General features: G+C 36.1%; 1 protein-coding gene across 8 annotated transcripts in view; it reads left to right on the top strand.

Annotated features, from left to right (window-relative positions):
- The window catches only part of CEP170 (centrosomal protein 170), a 95711-nt gene extending 74099 nt beyond the window's left edge, over positions 1-21612 (top strand). For 2 of the 8 annotated variants that reach the window (XM_071428915.1, XM_071428880.1), the window contains 7 exons: positions 3877-4111; positions 8678-8855; positions 10280-10447; positions 10732-10820; positions 15377-15470; positions 18251-18302; positions 19247-21612. In XM_071428915.1, the coding sequence (XP_071285016.1) occupies positions 3877-4111; positions 8678-8855; positions 10280-10447; positions 10732-10820; positions 15377-15470; positions 18251-18302; positions 19247-19533 (1103 nt within the window). In that variant the 3' untranslated portion in view covers positions 19534-21612. The remainder of the gene's footprint in view (positions 1-3876; positions 4112-8677; positions 8856-10279; positions 10448-10731; positions 10821-15376; positions 15471-18250; positions 18303-19246) is intronic. The other 6 variants (XM_071428908.1, XM_071428897.1, XM_071428889.1 and 3 more) reach the window with 6 other exon arrangements.
- Positions 21613-24579: the final 2967 nt, after the last annotated feature.

Below are 24579 nucleotides of genomic sequence, written 5' to 3'. Positions count from 1 at the left end.
GAGAAGTCCATGACTATAAGGGCCAGAATCTGAAAGTAATTAATGAAGCAGTCAGATACTTTCAAAACAAAATCATTGCTAAATAAACCAATTAAGTCTTGTTAATACATAAGTAAAAAATATTATTACTACTGTTTTGGATCTAGAGTTCTGAATTTTGTCTGTATCAGTAACATTATTGTATAATTTTTTTTCTGATTTATTTTGGTTATTCTTTAGGAAAATTTGAATTGCTTTGAAAGTAGTGTAACCTTCTAGTGTATATAGGAGTATATGTATAAATGCATCTCCAACTACATATAGGCCACTTTTAATTCCTCAATTTAATTTTGTTTCTAGAAAAGTCAACAATTAATTTTAGCACTTTTGGAAAGTACTAATGAAGTGCTTGACTAAAGCACCTCAGCTGTTCGGATATGTTTTACTTCAGGCACATATAATCAAGGTGTGACAGGAATGGATTTTCTTCTCTCCCTGGACATAGAAAGACTGGAAAATGAATGATTATTACCAGTATTGGGTTGGGGATTTTGTTTCCTTTACCAGAGGACTAGCTTCTCTCAAAATGTTAAATATGTTCCATGGGTTATCTCATCAGAGGTCAGTTAACACTACCACATTGTAGATCAGTAAACACTGGCAGCCTCTTAAATCCAGCCCACAAAGAGCAAGTTATTTCTGAATTTCCCAAATCAATGTTCAGACACATATACCTGTAAAAAGAAAGCAAGAATAAGGTGTAGTTTCTGGATTTTTTTTATTGTCTTGTACTTCATGTGGATGAATTGCAATATGATAGAGCTAAAATTATCAGAGCTAGCAGCAAGTCTGTAATTTCAAGAATCATTTCTAATCCTTGATGCAGTGAAGTATTGCTTACTTTTATATGAAAGGGCAAGCAGATAAATGCAACAGCTAGGGTGAGAACTGTTAGCATTGAAGTCATTACCAGAGTGTTTCTGGGGTAGGAGGCTTGATAACTGAGAACACTGTGAAGACACATGAAGCAGAATTACTAACTTTATAGCACAAGCAGTGAAAGGTCTGGTGAAGGCACTGCCTCATCAAACAGTAGAGTGTGATCAATAAAAACAGAGGAGCCCAAAGACCTATTTTCACAACAAGAGAGGGAAATTGAAGATGATGTTACAGAAGGAGCTGTGTGTCAGGAATACAAACAGCAGGATCAGCCGTGCGAAGCTGCTAAGCTGCAACTGTAAAATCGGGCATTGAGTCAGAACAGAGAGACCTTGAGCAGCCAGCTGTGTTTGGCAGCTCTGCTGCCTTGCTGACCTAGCTGTCATTGCACATAGCTGGCAGATAGGTTGATCAAAGCTGTTGAGGTAACTGTGGGGGAAAAGAAATTGATAATTGAGAAAAAACAGCCCTTACTAAGTAGATTTTAGTAGTAGGAGCTTGGAAATGGATGCACCTTGAGAAGTCAATGCCTCAATCAGAGTAGAATACATTCTAAGTAGTATAAGGAATATATTCAATAAAATTTATTCTCAGATCTTTGAAGTGAGAGTATGTTGTCCAAATCACCAAACTTGCCAGCTTAATGATTGTCAGGACATTATATTTCTCACAGAGTAGTCACTAAATTAGGTTTGAGTGCTGATTATTTTAGCCAAGGTTTTGGAGGATTTTCTAGTTAATGGTACTGGTATTCACAGTCTTTGGTGTCTGAGATAAGCAACTGCACAACAGCTTTCAGAAATGTACATAAACTACAGTGACATTTTGGGCCTGCATAATTTAAAGATAGTATTAAAAGCATATATATGCACTGGGAAACATGCTTGGATATGCTTGTCATGAATTTCACAACTTTGAGATTTTTACCACTAGGCCTACAGTAACTTTGTCCTCATATTAAACACATTAATCATATGTAACACCCCAACATTTCAAGGCCTTAAAATTTAATGGTCTTAAAATTAGGGGTTTTATGATACTATGTAATGTTACAAATGATTGTTAATTATTTCATTTCAGTTAGTATCTCTGAAATGTTTAAACCTTTACAAAATTCAGTATTTTTGATTGAAAGTATAATCTTTTCCTAAAAAAGTGTGGGTGGAAAAGAGGACCTAAGACTAATTTCATAAATATATTTTATTTAAGCAAATGCTTCTAATCTGAATGTTTTAAATTGAATTAACGTGATAAAACACTATTTTGTACACAGAGAAATCCAAGCTTCTCCCAGACCCAGACCCTGATGTTGAAACTTACAGTGGTAGAGTACTAGAAATCAAATCTGTTTCTGATATTTCACTTCTCATTCAATTTTTAGTTTTTAAATATATTATTACATATGCTCATTGTACAGTGCTGAGTTGCTGAAGTATCTCACTTGAGAGATTTTAACATAAATTTTATAATTATTTTAAAGACTATAATTCTAACTGGGAAAAAGAATTTAAACAAAAAGGGATGAAAAAATGTGGGCCCAACTCATAAATCTCTTTGGACTTTGGTCACGCATTGCTTGCATGCTGTTGGTGGGAAAATGTACTTTTTCTGCTCATGTTTTATTTCCCTAAGATCAAACAACTTTGAAGCCTCCAAAAAAGAGATCAGAAAGTGATTGGAGAGACATTGTTACTTTCCACAATAAAGTTAGAAGATTTTAAAAAAAGTAGAACTAGACATAGTTTGAAACCCATATTTAAACCTGAAAAAATTGCACCAGCACATGTTTGTTTTCAGCAGTTGAAACTTCATTATTTGTATGAGGGAAGGGATGTAAGCTTATACACCAATGTCATATTCTACATACCATAATCTTTGCATTACACAAAAATTACTTCCATTATTTGTTACTTAAATTCATATTGATGTATACTTCATTTGTAATGCTCATTTTTTAATGTATCAGGAGAAATCATTATTAGTTCTTGAATTTTTTAATGCTAAAAACCAGTTTACATCATTTGGTTCTATATTTTTCAGTCACCAATAGGTGCTGACACACTTACTTCATTTTCTGCAGTACTTAAAGAGCCTCATGAATGTCAATGAATTTGGGGTATTAAATCCCCTGCAACAATTTAGCAGGCTGTGGTGATGAGGATTTCTTTACACTTGGTGGTATCTCTTCCTGCTGGAAATGTCTGAGGACAGCACATCTGAAATCCATTTTCTAGACTTTAGTAATTCATAAGGGGACAAGAGTCTCCTGCTTAGTTCCAGTTCTCCTGTACTTCAGGCTGTCCTCACCAACAAGGCTGTGTAATGCTTTATGTGCTGCGTGTCAGAATATATACTTCTTTCTCTGAGGCTGCTTTTCTTATGGATGTGCTGCAGATCTGGATATATTAATTTTATATATTCTTTTTCTGTACTAAACACATAAGCATAGAATCATTAAGGTTGGAAAAGACCTACACATCATCTAGGAATTTTATGCTTTCCTTACGTAAGCATGCATTCCAGGCTTGGTGCCAGCTCCATCCCTCCTTCATATCTCCTCATTTTCTTTGTTGTGTATCACATAAACCTTGGATGAAATTTGGGAAAAAATCTGCAGAAAAAGTGCAATCTGACTATATACTTAAATGTTAATGAATTGGGCCCTTGTTTTGTAATACAGTTTGTTTGAGCTCATACACAATCACTGGCTTTTACATCTACTTTACTCATCACTATACAAAGAGCATTAGTTTTATGTTTTTATTAATCAATATTTTTTATTTAACTACTACAAATTCTGTAGCTTTCTTTTAAAGATGTAGTAAATAAACCTTTTGTGAGGTACCTGGGGATGGATAATAAATAGCTGTGTATTTTTTGTGATGTTACTGAAATAATGCTGTTTTCTCTTATTAAAGACGCCATAATAATTCTTTTTTAATGATTAAACTAATTTAGTAAGTGCAAGATGGAGGCGCTTTCCTACAGATTATGCTTCCACCTCAGAAGATGAGTTCGGATCAAACCGTAATTCCCCTAAACATACCCGTCTGCGTACCTCTCCAGCCCTGAAAACCGCGCGACTGCAGAGCGCTGGGACAGCAGCTCAAAGCAGCAACACCTTCAAGCACAGGATAAAGGAGCAGGAAGACTACATTCGTGACTGGACTGCCCACCGGGAAGAGATAGCAAGGTTGGTTTGAAAGGAGTGCTCCCAAAGTAACAGAGTTTGTACCCAGGTGCACATAGAGGACAAAGGGAGCTGATGGATTTGCTCTGTCACTCCTTACTGCTTTCCTTCACTCACTGAATGGGTTACTTAAAATTCTTCTTACGAGAGAAGTGTCTGGCAGGCAGAACACTCACACCACCTGCACATCTCTTTTTAGTGGAAATTGATAGTAACTTCTGATTTATGATAGCCAAATCCCAGAAGATGAACTTTCAGTTGCTTTTTTGGGACTTGCAGAGGTACTTGGTGTATATCCCAAGGCTGAAGTGTATGTGATTTTGTACTCCTTTACATATTGAGATAAAATTTCAGATCAATCACAGGTGACAGAGAGAGAAAAAAGTAAGCTTTGGAGTGTGAGAGACCATGTTCTCATTTTCATTTTTGATTTATCAGGACATTATTTCATGTTAGGTACTTTCTGCTTTAAGTCATGCGTATTCACCAAAAAGGAATTTTTTTTTTTGTTGCAAGTCCATGAGATTAGTATATCAATACCTCTGTCATTGCTGGCACTACTCTGCTTCAGGTGAACCAAGGCAAAGTTAGTTGCACATTCTGGTAACCAATTAATGCCGTATCATGCAACACCCAGCAGTGAAAACTTCAGAGATCTTGCACAAGCATGTAAATGTTATTTGATACTTAGACGTTGTCAGTGTTCAGGTTCCAGAGATTTTCAAAGAACTTAATTTGGAAGCCTAAACAAGAAATATGCTTTCCTTTTAAGATTAGTTTTAATAGTGTAGAGTATTTTCTTAATACTGTGGAAGTGTTTTGCTTAGTGTGAGTAATTATTCCTGATTTTGGTAATATTTTTCAACATTTGTTTTTCTGTTGTGATCTGTGCAAAAGGAAGATGTAGTGACCTGAGAGACACACAGAATATACCTAAGGGAGTCTCATAGTATCTGGACAAATAATGAAATAAATATTTTCAAAATAATCTTCCTAGAACATCTCTTTCTTTTCAGAAGTCTGAAGTTAGAGATGGTTATAGGAAGGACTGTGTGTATATGGGAAAAATAATTGATAGCCATAGCATATTAGTTCCTCCTGATAACTAGTACTGCTGAACCTCTACTTCAGTGAAACTTTTTGATATGTTTTGCCCATCTGAGATAGATTGATCCTGGACATAATTGATGATTCAGTCTAAATTCATTTGATGGTAGGTTTGCAGGTTTTTCTCTTCCCTTGGGATTCTTACCCTTTCCTACATTTATGTATTGGCTTTAAAATTTGTTTTAAAGGCTGTGTACTTATCCTATGTCTTCAGCTTTATTTTCAGTTGAATTGCTGAGAGGCTCAAATCAGTACTGCCAAATTTTTAGGTTTATTTTTAGGTTTATGCAGGTTTTACACAACCTGCATTAAATGAACTTATCTAAGGTAAAGAAAAGTAGCATTTAGCATCTGAGAAATTCCAAGTTACTGTCATCTGTTGTCACTGCTTCCAATACCAGTTTTAGCCTCTGCTGAGGGCATTTGCTGTAGGTCACTAGTTCATCCTTTCTGTGTCTCCATATCTTTGTAGTGATTGACATTTTTGCTCCCTTGGCTTTAATTTTAGCTTCTGTCCTCTATAAGAAACTTTTTGTCTCTGCTCCTATTTCCTTGCTAACCATAGGGTCTATTATTGCCTGCCCTGGTTTTTTTTCCATCCCAGCCATTAGTCCTGCCCCTATGTTCAAGGTTCCTTCAACTCTACTCAGAGTTTTAAAAAAATTAAGATGGCTATATGCTCTCATTAAAATCAGTTGATTTATTTTTGTTGTTGTTGAATAACTGATTAGATTGCAAGGATAAGCCTTTCATAAAATACATGTGTAGCAGAAAGTAGCGTAGAAACCGTACAGCAAAAATTTCTTTGCATCTGTGTTACCATCATACTGTGTTTTAATGACTCCATGACTGCCACAGTATGCACTTTTCACAGACTTCAGGATTTACAGATGTTAATAAAACTGAAAATTTGAAAGAGGTATTTAGAGAAACTTCCTGGAATAACTAAACTTGATTTAAAGCACTTTGACACGGAGAGAGTTTATACCCTCAGAATAATGGGAGCTTCACAAATATTTTATTTAAGGATGTTAAAGTATTGTTACAAAATCCACTGAATAAGTAAAAGAAGTGTAACATAGCAGACTAAGCATAAAAATGTTTTTAGTAATCCAGTAGTTCAGCACTATTACAGATATCTTAGAAGTATTCCTATTTCCTTGTATTTTTTTCTAACACTGGGTATTCTTTCACTACAGGTAAATAAGAGCTAGAGTTCCAGGCTTGGAAAGGTGGTCATGCTCTCTCCATCCCAAGCCATGTGTTCTCACCTTATCCTATGTGCTGGAAACTGAGTCTGTTCCCTTTGTAGCTGTGTAGCTGCCTGAGTCTGCTCACCAAGTGAATCTAAAGTAGTATTTCCTGGAGTGGGTTGAGGGATTTAGGGAATTTGAGGTTTATTAGTTCTGCCTCCATGAATTGATTTGCCTTGTATGCTTGCTAGGTCTGATGCAGGAAGCAGTAGGTCTGCAAGGCAGCCTACAGTTGTAGTAGAGTAAATAGTGTGCACCTAGAGCCTCAGTCTCTTGTCCCTGATTACACAAAGCATACTGCTTGTACTTAAGCAAAAATTTATGCTTCTGAAAGTTAACGTAGAATTACTTGAAAACTTCCTAAGTCAGGCTCAGCTCACAGCTGGTTTCTAATATTCTTTTTCACCGTGCTTCTCATTTACTGCTCTATATTGTTTCTATACAGGAATGTAATTGAGTACTGGACTATAGCTTACTTTCACATAGAAAATGATTCCAGATTTTGTTCACATGACTGATATTTGACTGTGATAATTATCTGGTTTTTGCCATCAATGTTAGAGTTGTTTGTCCTGATACTTCTGGGATTTGTTTGAGTTAATTTTTATGTAGAGATCTGACACTTTATGCAATTTTGATTTCTTGCTAAGAACTCAAATGAAGTGGTTGTGTCATGTTGAAACATTGCTGATTTCTTTGAAGAGTTAAGTCTTCATGAATAGATGCTACTTTTGATTATGGTGTTTAATGATGTTTCTCTTCTGAAAAATTTGCTGATAATTGAAGTCTCCTGGTTTTATTTTCTTCACAACTAGTGATTAAATACCAGAATTTGTCCCAGAAAATCAAATGTGAATAGTAGCAACTTTTCTATTTAAGGAAAAAGTTAGACAATTGTATGACACAAAAAAGTAGCTCTTTTAGGGTATCTACTACTAAGAATGTTGGACTTTGAATGGCATGTGTAAATTGCCATATATTTGTCTACAGCCTTCTTCCAATTATATGTGTACAATATATTTTATTATATAATATACTTTATTGTGGATTGCTGATGATTAGCCACAAAATCCAGTGTTGGAATTTGGCTGGAAATTTATCTAGTTATGTTTGCCTTTCTAGTTGAAATTCTGTTCACTTAATCTTAAGCTATCTCTAGGCCAGTGGTGTCCATTGTTTTTGACTTGAAGACAAAGTGAAAATTAAGAGCAGAAGGAAGCTCACCTTGAGCAGTCAACCTCTGTGGAGCCCAGGGTGTGTCACTGTCATGTGGCTGTGCACCTCCTTCCACTTGAACAGTGGGTGCTGTTTGTGTCACCGAGTCCTCGGTGGCGCAGAAGTGGCACTGTCACCTTCTGTGCCTGCGGTGCTGTCAGGCAGAAGTGTGAAAGGGGATCACTTAGCAGTCTGCTCTTCTCAAATCTGTGATCCAAGCTGGAGATTCAGGGTGCCATAATGGCTTTTAGCTTTTGCTTTGTGGGGGTTTTTGTCTTGTTCCCTCCTTCTTTTGGGGTGTTCTGGGGAGGAGTAGCACAAGCAGAGCAAGCCAGAGCAAAGCTGGTTTTTTGATGCACTGAATCAGAAGCAAAGAAAAGGACTCTTAGGCTGAGAATTCAGCTGTATTTTTGTAATGCTATCATACCCAGGTTTTAAAGGTATGTTGTATTTTTGCCACTGAAAATATTTCTTGATTACATTTGGGGATTTAGGGTATTGGTCTGGAATTTCAGACCCATAAGCAGCTTGATCTGAGTGAGGTGAGGAAATGCTAGAAGTTCAGAAGTCCTGAAAACGTTTTTTTTCAAGTAGGCAAACTAAGGTACAAATTAAATGATTTCTGAGCATTTCAGATTTACTGCCATGTTACACAGCTCATCTGTGCAGTATTTTCAGCATACTTCCTATGCATCCTCTGTGTTGGATATACTGCACATTGCATGTATCTGTCTGAATCCTAGGAAGAAAAAAAGGATACTCTGTCTTTTGAGATCACCTTTCACCTTCTTCCTCTAGAAAGGCATGCTGTTAAAAGCTTCAGTCAAAATTTGCTTTTATGGCTCTACAAGTAATCTTTCTGTTTAAAAAGGCATGCAGCTTTTCATAGCATGGTCATCAGGAGCTTGAACTTACAACCTCAAAGGCTGCAGATTGGGCTCTACTGGCCCAAAAGTGTTTGCAGGGGTGAATGTAACACTCTCTTTATTACTAGGATCAGTCAAGATCTGGCTCTCATCGCACGGGAAATCAACGATGTAGCAGGAGAGATAGATTCAGTGACTTCATCAGGCACTGCCCCCAGTACCACAGTAAGCACTGCTGCCACCACCCCTGGCTCTGCCATAGACACTAGAGAAGAGGTAGGAGATCTTCATGGAGAAATGCATAAGGTTCTTCCTTTTCTTTATTTCTTTTGCTTTTAGCATTTTGCATAGCCTTTTTAGTTACTCCATTCAACCCGTATGCATGATCTCAACCTTTTTTTTTCATTTGAAGTTCCTTTACATTTCAACAAACAACCCAGGAGTTATTTTGTGAACATAGCTTGTCAAAAGGATGCATACTATCTGTCTGTCTCTTTTTTTCCACGAAACATAGGACAAGGTAGTTATTTGTTTTTTGCTTGTCTGTAGCCTTAGATACTGTTAGACGGTATCTAAGTGCATTTAAAGACACTAGTGTGTATGCACAACTATATATAAATGTATACATTTAATTCTTTGCTTAGCTATTAAAAACAAAAAAGTCCGTCTTTTCACAGGTGACATAAAACTTTCATCTTCTGAACACTGAAAAACTTAGGTACCATCAGTTAACTTTAGACTTTCTTTCTTAATAACATTGCCAAAAACTGCCTTTACATAAGTTTGCTTTCTGCTTCTAATAATTCTTATTTTCTTGCCTACCTCTGGTGTGCTGTTCTATGAATATATTGACTAACGTTTTCTAGTAATCATCACAGGTCTAATGCTGGTAAACATGTTAATCTGAATTTAAGTCATCACTTTCTATCATGTTACAGTTCGCCATAATAATGTGTTGTAAATGTTTAATGCATTTTTTCTTCATAGTATTCCTTTCAAAATGTGTTTTATTCATTTTTGTGTGCATAAATTTTGGTTAATACACTAGTTTACTGTGGTTAGTTTAATACTGTCTCTTTCTGTGGAAAAAAAGATATAAACAGCAACAAGAAATCTGTGAGCTGGGTACTCAGAAAAATTATAAATGCACTCACATAGATTTTGGGTTTAATTCTCATAGACTGTGGTTAAACTTTAAAGAAGTAAAATGCTCTTTTTCTCAGATCCAATTAGATCACTCCAAATTTTTTTTATCTTTAAATAATTATTTTCTTCTTCAAAAAATACAATGCATTGTGTACATACTGCAGGTGGCAGTATCTCCTTTAGGTAGTGTAAGTCTTTCTGTAACACTATGACTTATTTGGAAAAAAACCCTAAATCTCGGAGTACTCTTCTCAATTCCACAGATATGTTCCATTAATCAAAGGAATTAATTATTCACTACCAGTTTATAGGTAGCTATTATGTTACCTGCCCATAAGGAAAATTTCAGTGGGCTAGTCTAAATTTGCCATGTATGTCTAGCATTTAAAAAAACCCCAAATCTTGTTCATTTGTACAAGATATTTTTACATAAGAGATGCATCATTTTATACTATAGAAGACAACAGAATGATTATTATTTGATAGACATCTTAGAAACTGTTTCGGGAGAAAAAACCCCAGTAATCTGATTTTTGGATGTGTCCAGTAGATTTCATGAACTTCATTTTTCTTTTATCCCGCAGTTGGTGGACCGAGTATTTGATGAAAGTCTCAATTTTAGAAAAATCCCTCCAATAGTGCATGCGAAACCCCCGGAAGGGAATGGTCGGCCTAGTGATGCCAGACCTCAGCTGACAGAGGCCCTCGATCCCCCAACAATTACCCGCAGAAGGACTTGGAGCAGAGATGAAGTGAGCACACAACAGGATTCTCTCTAAGAATGTGTCAATTTTAAGCTTTTGCAATTATCTCCCCACTTAATATTCTAGACATTATCCTGCCTTTCCTACCTCTAGCAGGTGGCATTAATATTTGAAAAAATGATGTATTATTTTATCGGCAAAATGTTCAAATATCATTGTATATGATGCTATCTAAAACATAAGCAAGATTTTTTATAGTTAAAGATACCAAAATATGTTGAGTTGTTACTATTAAACTAATAATATCCTTTTTTATTAAAAACTTATTGCAGGTTATGGGGGACAGTTTGCTGTTGTCCTCAGTCTTCCAGTTTTCTCGCAAGATAAGACAATCCATAGACAAAACAGCTGGCAAAATCAGGTGGGTTGTTAAAAATTGCTGTTGTTGCTGAAAATATCTGTTCCCATCAACATTCCCAGCAGTAAAAAAATATATATATAATAATCACAGAGGAAATGTAATAGTAGAAGCTTGTCTTTTAAAAAAGCACTGTTACCTATGGCATTTTTAGCATTCAGAAGGATTTGGAATGAATACTTTTTCCATTATTCCTTCTGTTTATTTCACTTTATGTGAAGAGAAATATCAGAAAAGTTTACATGGACAGAACAACATCCAGCAGAGGAGCTCTTCCAACATACGCAATACTGTACAAAATCTACCCAACCTCTGTGCAAGTCTTGTAAAACTCCCTTCCTTAAAAGATAAGGTTAAAATGTTGCTGAACTCTAACATTGGGCCCTATAGGCTTGCCAGGTTGTTGTAGGGATTTTGCATTTTAGAAGAAAAAACTAATTAGACAGACGAGAGCTGTTTCAGTAAATCCTTCTGAAAAACAGCTTGCTCTGGAGACAATGTGATTCCTATTGATTTCTAAAACAACAGATGTAGCCACCTCTAATTTTTAATTGAAAATTCCTGCTTAAATAGTTAGATTCCTTCATAAGATGTCATAGTAGTTAAGAGGAAGTGTAGACATGTCAATAATAGTAATATGTTGCTCTACTGACAGTTCCATTTAACTTCATTATGTGAGTGTAAAACCAGTTGTGACCACTTTGGTTGACAAGAATAAAAGAAAATTCATAATACAAAGTTCAGGGTTGTATATTTCCTATGTTTTTCATGTCTTTGTGCCATTAATAACTTAAAAATAAGAAGTCTGTGGCTTAATGCATAATTTTCTGAATGTGAGAAAATATTAGGTCTGGAATTGATTGGTTTGTTTAGGAAGTGTCAGATATTGGAATATTAGATGAGTGACAGACTAAACAACAAAAATGTATGTCAGAATAGGATGATGTAACCAGTAAAAGCAGCAAAATACTAATATATCTGAAGATTCTATTCTCATGGGATTACCAGAAAATATTTGGCCATAGAAATCAAGAAGAAAAATAATAATCTATATAAATCAGTTAACACTGTAGGTTTACTGCCATTTCCAGTCCTGCTATTTCTACTAGGAAAAGTATCACCAAGTGAAGAATCAATTATTTAAAAGCCTGTAACTCATTTTAATTATCCTATTCTAAGGAATTTTGTGTGTTGTTTTTACTGGTGATTAACAGTTAACATTAAATTGAGGTCTTACACATTTCTGATTAATTTTCTGATCTTAAAAAGTAGGTCAGCTACTAATAAATGCAATAATAATGTGCTAATGTATGATATAAATACAAGCATACCTACAAATATTTTATACATACTCAAAGAAAGGGGAATTTTTTTTTTCTATAAAAATGCAGTAAACTTCCATTTATAAGGAATTACTTGGCCTTTTCCCCAGGGCCGTGTTGAAAACTTTCTTTTCCTCTGAATGGGTTAGAATAATATGATGTTATTCATAATTTCATTAATATTTCATTTTGAATCAGAAAAACAGCATTACTTTTAATATTGCTTTTAGGGAGTGCCTATTACAGATTTTTACCTTAGCTTTGTTTTGAAATACATGAGTTCAGCCAACTGGTGTGCTGCTATTCCTCTTTCTGGACTTAAGCCAGTTAAAATTTCTGACCAGAATAATTACAATATCTTCATAAGGGGGGTGCTCCAGCCCTCTGATCATCTTCATGGCCCTTCTCTGGACTCCCTCCAACAGGTCCATGTCCTTCTTATGTTGTGAACTCCAGAGCTGGATGCAGCACTCCAGGTGGGGTCTCAGCACAGCAGAGGGGCAGGATCCCTGCTGGCCACTCTGTTTGATGCAGCTCAGGATAGAATTGGGTTTCTGGGCTGTGAGTGCCCATGGCTGAGTCATGTCCAGCCTCATCCACCAGCACTCCCAAGTCCTTCTCCCCAGGGCTGGTCTCCATCCATTCTCTACCTAAGAGAAGCCTGTGCTTGTGCTTTTATATGTTACAATGAGTTTGCAGGAGTTTTCACAGATTGTGAGGGAAAGAGCTAAGTAGGTTTTGTGGTGAGAAGATCTGCAGTTTTATCAGTGCTCTGCAATGTGAGTGCAGTGCCATTGGCTTGTCTTGTAGCAGGCAAGTTCCTCTTGAGCCAGGCAAAATCTTGGCAAAGCAGTCACAGCAGGGGAGGTACTGCCTGTTGGCCTCTGCTGTTTGCTGGGCATCCTGCAAAGTGCACTGAAAGAAAAATGGGGATTGAGCACAATCAAGTAAGGTTTACCTCAGAAAGCAGGGAAAAGCAAGAGAAGAAGGCAATTGGCATTTATGAATATATTAACTTGAAAAATATGTTTAGAAAGGGGAATAGCAAAGAAGACACAGATGATGATCCCCCAGGAATTTAAAAATACCTAAATGAAGTGTTCAAAAAGATAAAGTAAAAAAGGAAATAGGCTTCCTAAGTTTATAGTAAAAACAAATTGGCTGTCCACTTTATAGTTTAAATAATAAAAGTTTCAAATTTTCTAATTAACGCTTTCATTTTGTTCCATTCTTTTTTAATAAAGTGACCAATGAAATGAGAACCTTTCAAATTTTAGAAGAGAAGAACATTAGCTCTAAAAACACCACATAGAGAAGCAAAGGCACTAATCACATACATCAGGATAGGATTATTTTAACAGAACATGGCAAGAAGGTAAATAAAAAAATCACACAATATCACAATAGCTTTTTTTTTTTTTACTAGTGATGTTTACTGCTAAATAAAGCCTTATTTTCTATGTTCCTGCTGATTTCCAGGTGATATAAATGCTATTATATTAGAGAAAGTATAACTGCATAAGATTGTCTGTATACTGAATAAATATTTCCAGAAGTTGCTTTTTTAAAAATGATGATCCTGTAAAGGACTTCATTGTCTCTGCTTTATTTTCTTCTCTTTTTTTAAAATGTGTATTTGAACTCCTCAATGAAAAGCATGTACTAAATTTTCCATTGTATCTGAAATTTTTGGTATCCAGGCTGTATGGCTTTGCAAGCTTTTTCACTCCCTGCCAAAACATGAAAAAATTGCCAGACCTCTGATGATGAACTTTTTCAAAAGATGATGACCTAGTTAAGGCCTTAACATGTTTCCTGCTTTCTTCACTGCACTTCTGATTACTTTTAGTTTATTTATTTATTCCTTCCCCAAGAAAAAGTGTGTATTAATGTTTACTCCTTGTAAGCTTTGTACATGAATAAACCCAAGTCTGGCAGAAGTTGTCACTTGCCTCCATCCCATGACATTTTGTCATCAAAGTAGCACTTCCTCACAGTGAAACCTCTGACATAAATACATTCCAAAGCAGCAGTGAGTGAAGACCTCAAAGATAGAAGGGTTAAAGCAGCTTCTGGATGAGTTGTCTGTTACCAACATCTGTATACTGATAAAACAAGGCAGGGTACATATTTTGCAAAATTAGATAATCCTCACAGGATAATAGTGGAGAATGAAATTCCCCATCAGTTGTGCAGAACTGAAGGAAGGTGAACAGAAATGCAGTACTAAGGCTCACAGCTTTCTTTCAAATTCTTAGTCTTTATGACATTCACTGTATCATGAAGTTCCAACTTAAAAATTATTTCCTCAGAGACCTAGCTACAATAATAGCTTCTTTTAAATATACTGCTCTTTGACCATTATTTGAAATTGTGTGGTTGGTTTGTTTAGCAGTTTTACTGCAGCTATTTTTGAACTTTTTAACTTTTAAATACAAATTAGAGAAGTGGATTCTGTGTCATCATGGTGTCTCTTCACAGACCTTAAATATCTGCACATTGCTTTTTTTTTTCCTTTTCTTTTCCAATTGCACCAATGGAGAAAGTTGAAATTCTGTTTATTATATAACAATAAAAACAAAAATTTTATCAAGCAGGGAAGCAAAACATAAAAGATGGGAATCTCCCACTGGGCTTTGGGGTTTTACAATAACGAGGGACTTTAAACATGTAGTGATATTCATACAAGTGATACTCATACTACTAGAACATATATATATATATATATATATATAATGTACATACATATTGAGACTTTTCAATGAAAATATTTTCTAGAAAATGCATTTTTTAAATTTCCTAAAGTGTTTTAATTTTTATTCATATAAAATACAAATGTAAAAGCTGAATTCCTTTATCTTATATTTTGCTATTATTGTAAAATGAAGTATTAATGGGGGATTTTCTCACTACAGTAAAATAGTTGGCTTTTAAAAAATATGTCAGTGCTGGAGGAAAGAACTAGCTGTATCTGTATATATACCATAAGCGATTATTTAGCTACAGAACTGCCATTTTAATGTCAATAATAATGATTTTGCTGAAAATCATGAAACCTGTATGTTTCCCTGAAAATTTAAACTGTATGGTTAGATTCCATCAGGTTTCAGATTTTATATTTTATTTTCATTTAGTACTCCTTATGTTGTTTTCTCCTATCATGTTATTTAAGCTTTCGGATTATTTTGTGTGGGTTTTTTTCTATTTTAAACATACTGTTGGATTTCTTTCTTCTAGAATATTATTTAAGGACAAGGACAGAAATTGGGAGGAAATTGAAAACAAGTTACGAGCTGAAAGTGAAGTTCCTATTGTGAAAACATCAAGCATGGTATGAATAATTACCTTTTCTGGGACTGATTATGTTGCTCATCTCATGGCTAAGTAATCAGTAGAGGAATTTGGTGTTTTCAGTGACATAAGGGAAAAAATCTTTAAAAAACCTTATTTAGACACTAAGTATGTTTCAAGAATAAACCTAATCTTCAGTAATTACTAAGACTTACTGTCTTAGTAAGTAATTACTTTCTTACTGTCTCATTAAGAAACAAGTAATTGTTCAGGAGAAATTTTCAGATTAAGAATGCAATTAAAGGGATTCAAACTATCCACAGACCATCAGTACGTTTGCTTAACAAAAGGTAACAACCATTAGTTTTAATGTTAGATTGCTTTTGAATGAACTTGGTTTACAGTCTTAAAACTACTTTACCTACTAATCATTAATGCTTAATATGTAATACTTAACAGTAGTAATACTGATTATTAATATTTACAGAAATTGTTGTGTTTTAATGCATGTGATGAAAATAATCCATAGACACATTGCAATAAAAGGATTTGTCAGTGAAAAACAATCCTGTTGGCTTTGTCTGGAAGTGGTAACCATAGGTTGCCCACCAGCACTCCAGCTGTTTTATGTAATAGCCTAATTACAGAAATCAGCTATGGTTTATGGGCTAATTCAGGCCATTTCAAGACCAGACTGTGTGACTGTGAGGGGACAGACCACATGTTGTGTCTCAGTACCCTTCTCCTCTGCTTCTAAACACAGAGCATAGGGTTTGAAAAACATCCTTCCATGAGACAACAGGCAGAGCCCAGCTTCATTATCCATCTGCAGTCTGCTGTTAAAAATATCTGTTTACAGAGGTAGGATTTTTTGTGGGAGAGAAAACTGCACAAATGTGAATACATTTCCTCTGGCATTGAACAGGTAGAACTTCTCTGTTAGCTCATCATCAGTTAGTAAACTCCTCCAGACTGATTTTTCCTGGAAGTATAAAAGACTTAGCCTGTAATTTCTGAAGAATGGTGTATTTATCAAGAGCAACAATCAGTAACTCAGTAATATAATTTAATAGATTTGCTGATAGGCTTTGTTAGGTTTTTCAAAAATTTAATCCAAGTTCCTCATGGAAGTTTCTAATTTTTGAAATATTATAATATAAGAAGTTTCTCTTATCCCTCTCCAAATAAGATGCAAATTTAGTGTTTTATATTCTAAATGGCCTAAATGTGGAGGGTTAAGGTATTCTTAAAAAAGAAAAAGGTTAGTTGTACATTCATTCCTAAATTCACCATTTTACTGAATTTTTTTCAATCTATTAAAGCATCTCACACTACTTGAAAGTTTAAGGGTTGTTCAGGGGTTTTTTGTATAGGCACTGATTTTCAAGTTTCTGCTTAGTTTTCAGAGCAATTTGTTGTTCAAATGCAATGCCTTCTTTTACCACAGAACATTAAAAGTTAAGAAAGGACAGTTGCAAGTGATGTTTGTTTTGTCCTTGGAACATTTATGTCCAGCTCAGATGTGAAATCTGCTTAAAGATAATGACTTCGTAAAGATAATCAATCTCTTTGCCACCCGTGAAAATCACACTACTTAGTACAGAACAGCTTTCTGAAATGGATTAATGGTTTTCTGGAATCAGTGCCTTTGAAAATTCTCAACTTTAGAATACCACTGACAGCGCTTCTCAGAAGCTCGGTTAACTATTCTTCCATGTAGGATTCTTCAATTGGAGGATTTACATATTTCTAATATAAATATGCTAATTCTATAACCAGGGAGATTACTCAGGAAGTGGTCATAGCACCAAGAGTGCCAGAGTTCAAGAACCCTTGGAAAATGCTCTCAGGCTCTTGGCTTGATTCTTGGGGTGATTCTTGGAGTGTCCTGTGCAGGGCCAGGAGTTGGACTCAATGATCCTTGTCCCTTCCAGCTCAGGTTACTCTGTGGTCCTACAGCATTAGATGTGGTACATTTAATGATTGCTGTGTGGCTGTGACTGTGTTAGCAAGTAGTGCAGCCCAGTGGAGAAAAATCTGTAAGGCAGAGTGCTGTGGCCCCAGCACTGGAGTGCTGTACAAGGTCTCATGGGGACAGAACCTTGATGCAGTCATCTCACTGTCTGACTCACTTCTCTACACCCTCAAAAATTACTCAGTTCCATTTAATACTGAGTTTATCCTGTAACTTCCTTTTCAAGGTCTGCTGTTACTTTGCCTGATCTCTACAGAGCTGTGGTGTCTGTGCTTGAGCAGAGGTGGCACAGGCAGATGAGCAAGGGTCAGAATGAGGCCGTGGGGATGGCAGCAGGCAGTCAGTGCAGAGGGCTCTGGCTTTCCCACTGGGACCTGGCACTCCAACCTCCAGCACTGCCACCCATAGCTGGGCCACCACCAGCACAGATGTTCTTGATGCCAGGAGGGACAATCCAAATAACATAATGCAATTGGACACGTTTGGGAGAGGAATTGTTCACTCCTGAGAGGTAGTTTAAATTTATTTTTCCATTCTGGAAATTTCCTTTATTTTTCCATCATGGCCTCAAGCTGGGAGAGGGAAGATAGGATAGATAGGATAAGATATTAGAAAAATATTTTTCACTGTTAAAGAGGTCAGGTCAGGAACAGATTGCCCAGGGGGGTGGTGGAGTCACCATCCCTGGAGGTGTTTAGGAGGCATCTGGATCTGGCACTGGGTGATGGTTTAGTGGAATAAGTGCTACAGTGGCAGTTCTGGGTTAACAGCTGGACTTAAAAGCTTGGGTCTCTTCCGACCTCTTCCAATTCTATGATAATGAAACATGGTTGTTTCTTTTCTAGGAAATATCATCAATCTTACAGGAACTGAAACGAGTTGAGAAGCAGCTGCAAGGTACAAATCTTTTTTCACTTTTCTCTTCTGTGGTTGCTTGCTTCAATTTTTAATAGACATCCATATCTGTATATATATAACATGAAACAAAGTTACTGTGATTTATTAAAATATATTCACAGTATCAGTTATGTACATTGTTATACTATAACTGCTGATACATTTGATAAACAAACATGGCTGTTTTTTTTTTAAAGCAGAAGAGTGATCATATCTTTTTATATGGGATTAGTGGTCCATGCTTATCATCATTGTGTTAGCTGTAAATTTCCTGTATTTGTTATTTTTAGTATTCAGATTTAATCTGAGATAAAATCGTGTTTTTAAAAAGAATTTTTCAAGAGGAGTCATTAACCACCTTTAGAGACAAATCAGTGATAAATGTTAGTACATATTTGGAAATAAAAAAGAGAAGTTCTGTTAAATGTTACACATATGTTAATACTATAATAAAATGAAATGGTACTAGGTACTTCAGTTTGCCCTCACTGTGTGGATAAATGACTGCTCTTTTATACAAATTTCATGCAGTCATGGAATCAGCAACTGTGGCTATTTTCTGGGGGTGGGGTGGAACAAAGCATAATATAATGGTAACATTAGGGGAAAAAGCCACTTAAATTAAAACCATCCTTCTGTCCCTATAACCTAATTATAGATGGTTTATCATCTCTGTTTCCTGTCCACACATCAGTTCGTGTTTAGTTTGTGCAGTTTCATTTCATCTAAAGTTTTAATATACGTAACTGCTTTTGTATACATGTATCAGTTTACATCTGTGTTGGATATACCATTTCTTTGTCATGGGCAGCACACATAAAAACTCACATCTGTCACCATAAAAATAAAAGTGTGAGATAAGGATTTCCATATTTTTATAGTAACAGAAAATTGTATGTTTTATGGTTCTTCCTTATCCTTCCCATCTCTTCTTGACTGCTTAGCAATTAATGCCATGATTGACCCTGACGGTACCCTGGATGCTCTGAGCAACTTGGGATTTGCCAGCCCCATCTTGCCAGCTCCGCCCAAGCCGAAGTCCAGCCCTGTTTGCCAAGGCCCCCGCCCGGCAGCACAGCCAAACTGCCAGCCCGAGGCCCGGGCTGCTCGTCCCGCCACCGGCCCTGTGGCAGCCGAATTGGAAAACGCTGAATCCGAGGCAGATTTCAGCATACATTTCAATAGGTTTAACCCAGATGGGGAAGAAGAAGATGCCACCCTGCGTGAGTGACATCTCAGTGTTTGATACAAAAACCTTTCATGTGGAATGTTTAGAAATCAAGGAAAACTTATAATGTTTGTTTTTATAATTAAAAGAAAAGGCTTGGTCAAACAGCAGTTGTTTTATTAAACCAGTTTTCTTTAATTGTGATGCTTTGATTGTCACACAAATCCTTTTCAAATCATAAAGATATGCATAGATACCAGTGTAGGAAAGCAGATTGTGGCAGGTTTGCCCTTTGTGGTTGTGTGCTTTGCAAAAGAATTATTATATCAGCAGTTTTCCCTTAATAGATTTATTTCTTTTTAAAAGCCATGCAAGCAGTCTAACATTTACTGAAAACCCCAATCTCTTTGCCAAGCTGCTCTGATGAACAGACTTCCTCCTCTAAAGCTTGTACAGAACTGTTGAACAGTTATGTTTGATTCTGAATTAGATGATTTATATAGGAAACATTATCTTTGACTACAATGACACATTACTGCAAAAGTAAGACAGATTTCAGAAAGCATTCATTCTCATGTACTGGAAAATCTCAAACAGTTCTGTGGTTTATGTAACCTTGTTGCTGCGTAAATTGTCTTGGGGTTTACACATAAGTTCACATATTATGTTTGCACTAAGATTTGCTGGGAGTGGTAGGTGAACATATCGATATCGTTGAACAGCAAGCAGTGTTTTGGTGTACATAGAAAACTGATAATACTGTCCTTGTATTATCATTACAGTGTTTTAATCCACTTTCTGAAAAGACTATTTGGCACTTTTTGATCTTCTTCAAAAGTCTTTTTGATGTTAATGAAAGTAGAAGTATTTCATATCTCATTTCTGTCCAAATCTTTGTTGAAACTAACTAGGAAATAAATTTGAACGTATAGCAGTGTGGGACATATTAAAGCATATTGAGGCAAATGGGCTCTCACAATCCAAATGCAATGTAAGCTTACAGAAGAAATTACTGTTTTTTTGGAATGATCATGAGATGTAAAATTTTCTTTAGGGATCTTGGAAATAGAGCTGTCATGATTTGCTTGATCGATAGATACACTCCCAAGCAAATGATTTTATTTGCTTCTGTATATTTTCCTGTAGTCTTGCTAGTAAAGCTGTCCTGTCTTACATATTTAAAAGGATTCTGGACGACGACTGCTAACATGGACATTTTGCTTATACCACTGAAAAGCAAGTCTATTTAAAGTTTCCTATATAAGCCTATTTTCCTTATCAGTTGTCCCAGTAACTTAACATTTGGAAATAATGAAAAAAATTAAAGTAAATTACTTTGTATTTCCAGAACACTGTAATTTGGAGGAATGTTTTTTCTGTTAAATGTAACTAATAGACTGGAATTTTCTTATGTTTGCATCAGTCTCTATATATTAAGGTTAAAGATACAGTTTTGCAGCTTTTATGAAATGGTCTTTAATATTTCAGCAATAATCCTATATGAGATTTGTTTTTAAAAACCTACTTTCTGTACGCTTTTGAATTGTACAGGCTTTCAGAAATCAGTAAAAGTTGGACCAGTTAATAAAGATGCAAAAACTTTTTTTGTAGAGATGTAAAAACAAAACCACTAATCTGTTGTATAATGGATTTCATATTTTCTTTAAAAAAAATTAAAAGCAAACAGTCTTCATGTATGACTCAATATGCTCTACTCCAGCTAACTGTGGGAGCCTGAATGACACTAGTTTACAGAGGCTACAGGAAAACTTTTTGAAGGCGCAGAAGGGCAAAAATAGATGGAAACTAGAGCTAAGTGTTGAAAATTGAGTGTACCAAACCATCACCATAATTCCTTCTTTTGTTTAATGCTTGGGAACATAATTTTTCTGCAGATTCAAGTGGAAAGTAGGAAATGGCTAGGAAGGATTAAAGGTGCAGGCTCTTCATACGAGATTCTGTTTGTGTTATTTCAGGCGTTTTTACCTTTATGTTGTGTAATAAGCATTTTGCATTACTATGTTATTATTTTGTATGGACATGTTCTCCTTATTTATTTTTGTTACATTTATTATGTATGTTATTTTGTTATATGCATTTACAACTCCATTTTTAAATAAAGTGTTTCTGGAACTTTACAAATGTGTGAATATGTAATTGAGAGCTGGGAAGTTCACACAATCTTTCTGCAGACTAACTCGCCTTTACTGAAATAGGAAATTACATTTTTTTCATAAATATCCTCTCTCCAGAAAAAGTTCTGTTATTGCCACCACTGCATCATTTATTCTGTGCTGACAGTATTGGCTCACTTTCCTGTACTCAGGTTCTTTTCCACACTTCAATTGATTTTTGTGCAAAGCTAGAGGCAAAAATAATCCAGTATGCTAGTCACCAAACAGTGGCTCTGTTTCCCTTTGTAGAATGAAACTGAGTTTTAATGCATCTGCCAGCTGTAGCAGTAGATGGTTATCAGACTGTTTTTTCCCTCTGCTTCACATATTGGAAAACTTTACTGAATATGCTGATTTGGCTCCATGCTGGTGCCTTTTTTTCTTCTGTCCCAGGTTGGACTATGCCTGCTTTTCCTGCGAGACACTAAATTGCCTTTTTTTAGCTGGCTTCATGCAGGAACAAAACCTTGAATTTAGTAAAAGCTCCAAGCATTTCTTTCCAGGTAAAGCATTTTGGTGCTGCTGAGCTTTGCTGTGACTCAGCATCAGCCACTCTGATCTTGCTTCTGTCTATGTGTTTTTCCTTTATATCCCAGCCTGCTGGCATTAATACACCACTAGTGGTACACAGTAACACTCACTAGCCCTCAGCTGTGCAGGGGCAGGAGATTGCTGCTGCTCTTCAGAGATGCCAGTTTGGTAGAGTAAAAATCATGAGAAAGTTACAAGGGCTTTTTTACTTGCACAGGACTTCTTCAAATCCCCCAGCTTCATTATCTGCTATCGTTTCCTCACTTGTTGCCAGCATCCCTCTGTCTTTGCAGAGGATAGAGGAATGCATTTCTGGGCTGTATTCTCATGTGCAGACCCTCTGATGTTTAAGCAGAAGTGTAACTCTTCCCATACAGATTTTTATAGGACTAGTCTACTTGGAGCCAAGGTTATTAAGAAGTATTTAGGAAATCCAGCCAGATGGCCTCAGTCGTGTGCTCCCTTCAGACACCACCAAGTGGTGCTGACACACCAGGACACGGGGAAAGCAGAACTCAAGCCTTTTCTGATCAGCACTGGTGGCTCCTCCCTTGGCTACATGTACTGCTAGAATTCTATACCCAACAGCTTCTTGTAATGACACTCACATCCAGCTGTAGCATACAGAAATAAACCTAAGGGCATAATTTGTGTGCCTGACCTGGTAACAGCAAGGTGGTGTTTCACCGCAGCATATACATTATACCAAAGCACCTGGTACTGCAATCTCAGGAGAGAACTCTGCCTCTTAGCAAAAACTGACTTCCAGTCAATGCCTGTTGGAAGGCCTTTGTAATTTGACCTGGGAAGATTTTAAGCATAGGAAAGATCTACAATTACTGCTTTGGCATGCAGCCATGAAAAGCAAGAGTGTTCCTTCATGCAGGAATGTGTGAAGCATCGATGACATGGTAAAAGGAGGCCGCTCGCTACCTGCCAAGGAGATTTTATATCACCAAGTCTTTTGTATCTGAAGAGAATTACAAGGAAGAAACTTGGCCACTCACCATACAAGTTCCTTAGCTTCGTGTTGGTGAATAATCAGAGTTTTTCAAGTGTAAGAATGTCACCTCTGACTTCAAATAGAGCTCGATCTGTAAATGCTGACAGGGTTACAATCCTGGTAGTTCAGCCATGATTGCCAAATATTAAATACATCCAACAATGTCTCTTGGCAATACTGTTGAAGGACAGCTGCCTAGTGCTGAAGAGCATTTCCAGCTGCACTAGCTCAGTAATCTTGTAAAAACAATTTTTGTTTGCAACTTGGTAAACCTTAGCTTTAGCCAGGGCTGTTCCTGCCAGTGACAGCCAACAGAGCACCGGCTGGGGAACAAGGCATTTCCTTTTCAGATTCTTTTCTCACTAGTCACATATTTGGGGAGGAAAAATGCATTTAGCAAACAAGTGGGATAATGCATCCCTGGAAATACTTTAAAGCAGGATAAGAGAACTGGAAGCCTACTGTCAAAGATCTTTACCTCTTCCAGTGAGACCACAGTTAACAGTGAAAACTAAACTCAATGCTCACCTTGTCTTGCTGACAGTTTCACGAGCAATTATTATTTTTTGAAATTGTTGTTACCTCATGTCTGGGGAGAGCTCTTAAAATAAGAGGGTGTTAGAAAATGGCTTCTCTGGGGAGTCTGTATTAAAACAGGTGTTTGTAATTATTTAATACCCTTATGGCAATATAGGGCAACATTTTCAAGTAATACTTGCCAAAATTATTCAAACACTAAGGCCTTAGGGGGTGGAGTGAGGGGATATAGAGATTTGTTCATTTCAAGGGTAGTCCCTACATTTCCACTTACCAATTAACATGTCCTTGCTAGGTTTGCTGCTCTTGTCTATCAGTTCCTTAGGACTAGCATTTTTAGACCTATTTCAAAAGATTAATAGATGTGTTCATTAGGTTTTCTGCTACTATGGAATAGCTAAATATCAAAAATCTAAAGATTTATATATTTTTTTATAAATATTTTAAATAAAAAATAACAGCTTAGAAGCAGTATTATCTTTGAACCAAACTGTGATCTTAAGAGAAAATGTTATTATTAAAATTAATTAATTAATATTTTAAACAAAAATGGGCAACATGAGATATGTAAGTTCTGTATGGAGTCGTGGACCTGTATGAAGTCAAGCAAAAAGAACAAGGGTTATATATAAACTTACAAAAGTTACCAGGTGATTTCACATTTCATTTTCGGCATCACTTCTCGGGTAATGTGATTTATAAGTTGAGAAAAATTCATTGAGGAAAGAAACCAGATGTGGATGTGAGTTGTGGTTTGGATTATCCCTGACTGATTTTGTTGAGAGATGAGGGAAATGACTGCAGATAATTCAGGAGGTTTTAAAAGTATTTAGAAATTAAATGCCTTAATAAAGTTTTTGAAGA

The sequence above is a fragment of the Agelaius tricolor genome, unplaced genomic scaffold, assembly GCF_023055355.1.
Source record: "Agelaius tricolor isolate 1412-34295 unplaced genomic scaffold, bAgeTri1.0.p SCAF_1, whole genome shotgun sequence".
In the NCBI taxonomy this organism is placed as follows: Eukaryota; Metazoa; Chordata; class Aves; order Passeriformes; family Icteridae; genus Agelaius; species Agelaius tricolor.
This window is presented reverse-complemented; position numbering and strand designations above follow the sequence as displayed.